General features: G+C 48.8%; 1 protein-coding gene across 1 annotated transcript in view; it reads right to left on the bottom strand.

Moving 5' to 3' along the window:
• CFAP57 (cilia and flagella associated protein 57) overlaps window positions 1-8,149 on the bottom strand; it is a 71,579-nt gene that overhangs the window by 9,578 nt on the left and 53,852 nt on the right. Inside the window, exons 18-20 of the mRNA XM_055403161.2 lie at window positions 5,272-5,388; window positions 3,601-3,735; window positions 3,375-3,518 (exon numbers count right to left, since the gene is read on the bottom strand). Coding sequence (XP_055259136.2) covers window positions 3,375-3,518; window positions 3,601-3,735; window positions 5,272-5,388 — 396 coding nt within the window. The remainder of the gene's footprint in view (window positions 1-3,374; window positions 3,519-3,600; window positions 3,736-5,271; window positions 5,389-8,149) is intronic.

The following is an 8,149-nucleotide window of genomic DNA, read 5'->3' as shown; positions in this document are numbered from 1 at the left end:
TTTAAGAATACAGCAGCGTCTGGTTAGTGTGCAAAAAAGTAGGCAACAGATTTATTCCAGAAACTTGAGAGCTCCGCATCCAGTGGCGTCCTTCCTGAGCCCACAGCTGGTGGGGTCGCCACTTGCCTAATGCACAAGTGAACCATTTCTCTGTTTCTCTTTCAGCCTTCCTCTCACATCCAACCTGACATTTCTACTCATCATCTCTACTCTGAAATGTCTTCTGACATCACAACCTTCCCTCCCAAGGCCTGACATCTCTCTTTAACATGACAGTCATACTCTAAAGGGTTTTCCTGCCACCTCCCTTTCCCCACCGGTCTTTCCCTTCTGCCCATAGAGGTAACATTTCCAGAACAGATAACACCCCTACTTACTTAAGAAAACTTGGGTGGCACCAGCTCATAAGATACACTGCATGCTTCTCGGTGTGACACAAAAAGCCCCTTCAACGTGACCCTAAGCTACCTACCCTTCCAGCAGGCCCTTCCCCCCGCCCCCATGCTCTGCTATAAAGTTAGGTCAGAGGGTTCCGGGGTCCCCAAACACCCCAATGGTCTCACTCTTCTCTGACTGTTCTCAGGTTGTGCCCCTGGCTGGGAGGTTCTTCCTCCACTGCTCCTTGACCCCCCCCTCTACTCACCATTCAAGGCCTAGCTCAAATGCCACGCTGCCCAGCTGAAGCCCGCCTCTCCAGTACACTGGCCAGACTACACGCCTGGTGTGGAGCAGTGATTACTTGTGTCTGGCTCCACTTCCCTAGCTGAGCCCCATGAGAGTAGGCAAGTCTTCACATTCATCTGGGAATCCTCCACGGTCAGCTTGTAGCTTGGCATGTGAGAAGCTCGCAAAATATGTGTCCTGAATGAATAAAGTATGTGTCCTAGATATCTGTGTTCTATCGCCAATCCTATTTTCATATCTGCAAGCAGGCATGAGAGTAAGTGACAAATGCTCCTGTTTGAACATACAAATGAAACACTGACTTCATTTTCTGCGTCTGCTAACAAGCTTCTCTCAGACGCCGTGTCTACCCCAGCCTTCCTTGGCCCTTTGAGACTTAAGTGTCAGGGCTTTGGTTCCTGTAGACTCAGCTCCTTACAAACATGTATCAAAGCAGCGGGTGCCTCAGGCCACCAGCTGGGAGGTCTGGAATCGGCTGCACCATCCTATCTCCTATGCCCCCAGCTCATGGGTACCCCCAGTCCATGTTGTGATGGACTTCTAGGCTCTCCTACTGGATTTTGCCTTGGTTTTTGAGTAAGTCTTTTGCTCAGGAGAAGGGAAGGAAAACTGCATTTTTAGAACCCCTGTTCTGTACAGGGCCAGTGCCTGATGCTTTACATTAGTTAGCTCATCCAATCCTCGCAGTCACTGGCTGAGGTTGGCATCTTTTCCTCTTCGTACAGACTGGAAGGTGGCTCCTGGAGAATTTGAAGAGTTCCCTTCCCCTGAACCTGCCAGCAAGAGTGGCTAGCAGATAAACCGGCTCTGAACTGAGAAAGGCTATGCTTCGCCGCCCTGACACCTTGCCTGGCCCTTAACATCAAAGAAGGAAACAATTTTTATCATCTAGAATAGAGGTTTTGAAAGGTTTTTTTACATCTTTCAAAAAAATCTTACACAGAGCCCACTGAAGTAAGCAAGGAGTCTTCCTGGTTGAGGCATGGTGGGGCCCCAGAGCCCTGCGTCCTGACACCCCTCCTGCCCCTGTGGTTATCTGCGGCACTTCTATACATCTGCAGGGCTCTGCAACACGCAGGTTTACGATGCTGCAGCAGCAGACACTCTCCAGGGAGCTCCTTGTTGATGGCTTCTTCTGCCTGCCATCAGGGTCCCCTGCTTGGGTCCCCTCTGCTTCTGCTCCCCTGACTCTCACCCTGGCTCAGCAGGAGTGGGCAGGCAGTCCCTGGGGGATGGGGGAGCCAAAGGGGGACCTTCTGCCAGCCCTGAGCAGCCTCCTGCTGATGCTCTTACTCTGATCTATCCTGTGGTCTCCGTCCTCTTTCCTTTTCCTTCTCCTGGGATTGATACTTGCTTTGGGGGCCTGGTTGGCACATAGAGAGGAACCCAGCCCCTGGAGGACCCCTTGGGTGTGTGCTCTGGTGGTAAATCACAGATGAGAGTTCAGCAGTGTCACTAGCTGACAACCTCTCCTGTAGTCACCCTGGTCCCCCTGCCCTGCATGCTGCACTGCAGCATCCATGGGGGCTCTCCATGCTAGGGAACACTCAAGACCCCTAGCAATGGCTCTGTGTATCAGCTGCTGCGGAGTCCCATCCATTGGATCCACTGCCATCTCTGGGCCTCTGGCTGCTTTCAGGATTCAGGAGCTGGGCCGTGGGCAGGGACTGGTTGGAAGGTAGCATGAGGGCCCACCATGCCTTGGTCTGGCCTAGACTGCACTGTGCTCTCCCAGCTGTGTTCGGAACTGATTTGTTTTAGTCCAACTGTAGCTCATCCCCATTCCAGTATTTAAACTATAGCATTAAAGAAATACAAACGTTAAAAGATATGTGCTTTATAAATGTAATTCTGATGTTTTCTCTTACTATTAACTCACATTAACTGCCTCAGATGATACTGATACCCAGATAGGGATTGGCAGCAGAATCCTGCCTGGCAGTCCTGACGGTGCACTTGAATGGAAGCGGTAGTAACGGGGTTAGACTCTGAATAGCCTGAGGAAGGGTTCTGGGAGGCCTCATTAAATCAGGGGGAGGATAACCCTTAGGGTGGGTGTGGTTGGCTCCGGACCCAAGAGAAGAGTTGGAACCTGAGGCATCAGAAAAGCCAGAGGAGGTGGGAGGCGACAGGCACGCTCCCGGGAGAGGACAAAAGACTTGGCCACGCTCCCAGGAGAGGACTTGGCCAGCGGGGACCATATGATAATAAAATAAAATAAAAAGCAGAATAAAAAGCAGCAAGACAAAGTAAGGTGAAACAAGAGTTGGAAACAGAAAAGAGGAGATGGAGGGGAGTGACTCGGAGCGCTAAAGTCATGTGGACGCAGGTCCAGAGGAAACAGCGGTCGAGGAGAGGAGTGAGGCAGGGTGCAGGAGAGCTTTGCTTGGAGATGGGGGGTAGAAAAAAGAAACAGGTGCCTGGTGAAGAGAGTCGGGGCAGAAATGAATGGGCCTTGGAAGGGCAGGAGTGGGCATGGAAATGCTGACGAAACCTCCTTGGGTGGGGTTCTGGGCCATGGTCACCGCCAGGATGAGCTCTGGGAGGTCAGAGGAGGTGAGTCAAAGAAGGAACTTTGGAGAAAGCTAGTGGACATTGGGGGAGCCCTGAGGACAGTGGTCTCGGAGGGGCCCTTGGCAGCAGACCTTCTCATCTCTGATGGCCCGGTCTCTGAGGGCGCGCATGGGTACCTGCATGATGCGGACGTAATCCGTGCGGTGCAGCTCGCTCTCCTTGACCACCTTCTTCTTGAGAGTGGCCAGGTTCCTCTCCAGGTGTTCCCGCTGACGGGCGTACTCCTGCTGCAGGTCTGAGTTCAGCCCCGCGATCTCCACCTGACAGGGCAGAAGGGGTTAGCCACGAGGGAGGGGAGAGCCCGGAGGACAGCGGAGGGTGGGAGTGGGAGGCAGCACTCACCGTATCTGCCCGCTGCACGCACTTCTCAAAGAGCGCACGGACCTTCTCCTTCAGCTGCCGCGGTTCCTGGATGTAGGCCACGCAGTTGTGGAGGTCCGTCTTGAACTGTTTGACCAGCGCCTCCAAGTCCCGCTCCTGCGAGCAGAGGCATTTACTTCTGGCCCTGTAGGGACTCTCCAGGGACAGGGGCTGCAGCCTCGTGGCTGCTTAAAGGGACAAGAAACACCTCATCTGAGACTTATCACTGACCGCCAGGGGCCACATGGGGCCCAGAGATCAGGAGGCGCACACAGGCCCGCGGGGGAGGCACTGAACTCCCATGCCCATGGCCTGAATGGTTTCGCATCTTTAAGAGGCTGCACACATGGATTTCTTTATTGGCTCTGTATTTCTTCCAGGACCACAGGCCTTAAAAGACTAAAGGAGGTACCACTGGTCACCTACTCCTTTCAGAGCCAGGATGGAGAGCATTGATTCCCTCGTGCAGATCCCAGGCCGGGGCTTCCTTGCCCCCTAATTAGCTCATCCAGTGCTTCTCCTTCCTGAGGGTTGCTATGAATGAGTGGGTAGGGAAGATAATGACAAAATTGGGCAGAATGGTTCATTTGCAAATTTGGGCTCTTCCACCATACTGGCTCAGACACCCATCTTCCCCTACCCTTGACCTAGAGAGCCTCTTCTCTCTCTTTGCCCCTACAGCCCATTTAATCATGCTCCATAATTTTCTACCTTGCATGGTTAATTATTATGCACACATCATAAGCGACCTGTTAACCTCTTCAGTTTGGAAAGGGCAGGATGTGTGTCAGTTCACGTCGATAGCTCTGAAGCTTCTAGTATTACCTAGTCCAGAGTCGAGGCTTGATGTCGGAGATAGAAAAGTTCAATCTGATTCTATCAACACCATGAGGTGCTCTGTGCCAGCGGGTGAAAGTGAAGTGGAAGCGAAGTCGCTCAGTCGTGTCCGACTCTTTGCGAGCCCGTGGACTGTAGCCTGCCAGGCTCCACTGTCCATGGGATTTTCCAGGCAAGAATACTAGAGTGGGTTGCCATTTCCTTCTCCAGGAGATCTTCCTGACCCAGGGATTGAACCTGGGTCCTCCTGCATTGTAGGTAGATGCTTTACTGTCTGAGCCACCAGGGGGTGGGGGTGCAGCCACGTCCTGGCCCAGGACCAGCAGACTGGGTTTCCAGCACTGGCCTCTATGTGCTAAATAGCTATGGCTTCTGGGTGAAGTTTCTAATCTCATAATCTCTCTGACCTTGCTTTCCTTGTTTATTACATAGAGAGACCAGAACAGGTGATCTCTGAGGTCCCGTGAGGTCACACTGTTTTGGTAGTCAAGGCTTTAACCACCTACTACAGAGAACCTCTCTGAGCATGCTCCTTCCCAGGATGCACAAGCCAGTGTTGTAAGCATCTTTATAACACTGTCTTCCACCTCCTTGATTGCTCTACCCAAAGGCATTTTATAGTCTCAGATGGATTCAGTCACATAAATTTACACGAGCCTCAAATAGGGCAGGGTTGTGAGTGAGTAAAGAATGTGAGTTAAAATGGGAATGTATCTTAGCGATGGGCTGGCTCTGTCTCTTGGAAGCCAGCTGCCCGTTGCAGACAGGTGCCAGCTCTTGCATCCAAGAGCTGCCAGACTCTGAAAATCCTCATACCTTCTGTCTTTCTCTGCGCCTCTCCTGATCAGTGGCTCTTAATTTCTGCCACAGTTCTGTGATGTTCAGCTCCAGTTGTGTGTTCTGCTTATGGAAACGCTCCAGTTCGGCTTCCATCTATAGACAGCAGTGGGGAAAGAGTCAAGAATAAGAAAGTAAGCCATAGAAGACATACAGATGGCCAATGTGCATGGGAAAAGATGTTCAACATCACTAATTGTTAGGGAAATGCAAATCAAAACCACAATGAGATATCACCTCATGCCTGTTAGAATGCCTATTATCAAAAAGGCAAGAAACTATAAGGATTAACAAAGATGTGGAGAAAAGGAACTTCTTGCGCACTATTCATTGGAATGTAAATTGGTGCAGCCGCTGTATGACACAGTATGGAGATCCCTCAAAAAATTAAGAAGAGAAGTATTAACAGAGGGCCCAGCTATCCTACTTCTGGGTACTCATCCAAAAAATACCAAAACAGTAATTAGAAAAGATATGTACCCCTATGTTTACTGTAGCATTATTTATAATAGCCAAGGTATGGAAGCAATCTAAGTGTCCATCAACAGCTGAATGGATAAAGAAGATATATATAGGTAATATATATATACACACACACACACACACACACACACACACACACACAACGGAATACTATTCAGCCATAAAAAGAATGAACATTTTCCATTTGCAATAACATGGATGGACCTTTAGGGTATTATGCTAAGTGAAACAAATCTGACAAAGGAAGACAAATACTGTATGATTTCATTCATCTTTGGAATATAAAAGACGCAATGTTCATGGACGCAACATAAACGGCAGATGAATGGATAAAGAAGATGTAGTACAATATATAACGGAGACATAAAAAAGAATGAAATAATGTCATTTGCAGCAACATGGATGGACACAGAGATTGTCATGTTAAGTGAAGTAAGTCAAACATAAACACTGTATGACACTGTTTATCTGTGGAATCTAAAAAAAATGATACAAATGAACTTACTTATAAAACAGAAATAGACTCACAGACATAAAAAAACTTACGGGTACCAGAGGGAATATTAAGGGTTGAGGGGGATAAATTAGGAGTTTGGGCTTAACACATAAACACCACTATATATAAAATAGGTAAACAAGTATGTATTGTGTAGCACAGGTAATTATACTCAGTATCTTATACCGTGCTGTGTTCAGTCATGTCCAATTCTTTGTGACCCCATGGACTGTAGCCCACCAGGCTTCACTGTCCATGGGATCTTCCAGGCAAGAATACTGGAGTGGGTAGCCTATCCCTTCTCCAGAGGATCTTCCCAACCCAGGGATTGAACCCAGGTCTTCCACATGGCAGGCAGATTCCTTACCATCTGAGCCACCAGGGAAGGCCAAGAATACTGGAGTGGGTAGCCTATCCCTTTTCCAGAGGATTTTCCTGAACTAGGAATTGAACCAGGGTTTCCTGCATTGCAGGTGGATTCTTTACCAGCTGAGCTACCAAGGAAACCCATACATATGTGTGTGTGTGTGTGTATCACTGAATGACTTAAGTGTACACTTGAAACTAATAGAACATTGTAAATTAACTATACTTCAATTGAAAAAAAGCAAAAAACAAAGTAAATGGACAAACCAAGCACATGATACAGGAAACAGAGTAGTGGTTACCAGAGGGGAAAGGACAGGGGGAGGGCAACATGGATAAAGGGGAGCGACTGTGTGCTGATGGACGGAAACTAACTATACATGCTGCAGTGCATACAGAAGCAGAAACACAGTGTAGTAACATGAAACTTACATGACATTACAAACCAATGGTGCCTCCATGAAGAAAGTAAGAGAATGAAAATTATATTTGAGAACTGAAGTCTTTCAGTGGGACTATTTCCCCTACTACCAGGGCACCTCCCTTCTAGTTCCCCCTTTGGAACGAACCTTTCCTTTTATTCCTGGCCATCCTCGAAGACCCCGACCCCCTTGGCTGGTATGGTGGCCCAGATCATGTGTTTCTATACCCAGGCTATGAATCCTCCCCCTCTAGTTTCTCTGTTCCTTCAACCTTCTTTTCTTGAATTCCTTATAAATTGGTGACTCCTGACTACTGGAACCTGGAGCCTGAGGCAAGGTTCTGCAGACAAGCCCCTTTCTTGTCTACTCTGTGAAGCTGAGTGAGTGAATTTTGACTCTTTGGGGCCACAAGTCAGCAGGGCTGACTCTAAAGCAGAAAGTTTTGACAGGACCAGCATGTAGGTGTCCCCAGTCTAAAGCATCAAACAGGAAAGAGGAGGCTGAGAAGGGACCTTTGCCTCATCATTCTGTTGAAAAGTTCTTGAAAAGTACAACTCAGGGTGTCTTATTTTCAAAAGAAAAAGAAGCTGTCTATGTGCTTCTGAAAGACTATTCACTGTGGCGTTGCTATTAACCAAAGACCTGTGAGTGACAATCAGCTGTAGGTGAGTGCTTCACGGATTTAATTCCTGCCAAAATCAAAAGAGTGCAGCCTGATTGACAGGCCAAATCTGGTGGACACTAGCATTCCTGTCGGAGAAGGAAATGGCAACCCACTCCAGTATTCTTGCCTGGAGAATCCTTTGGACAGAGGAGCCTGGAGGGCTGCTGTCCAGAGGGTCGCACAGATTCAGACACGAATGAAGCAACTTGGCATGTATGCATGCATTGCAGAAGGAAATGGCAACCCATTCCAGTATTCTTGCCTGGAGAACCCCAGGGACAGAGGAGCCTGGTGGGCTGCTGTCTATGGGGTTGCATAGAGTCAGACACGACTGAAGTGACTTAGCAGCAGCAGCAGCAGCATTCCTATTATTAGAGAGGTTTGCTATTTTTTTTTTTGGAGGGAGGAGGTTGGGGGAGTTTACTG

This window comes from Moschus berezovskii, chromosome 4, assembly GCF_049115385.1.
Source record: "Moschus berezovskii isolate FMDL1 chromosome 4, NW_MosBer_1.0, whole genome shotgun sequence".
In the NCBI taxonomy this organism is placed as follows: domain Eukaryota; kingdom Metazoa; phylum Chordata; class Mammalia; order Artiodactyla; family Moschidae; genus Moschus; species Moschus berezovskii.
This window is presented reverse-complemented; position numbering and strand designations above follow the sequence as displayed.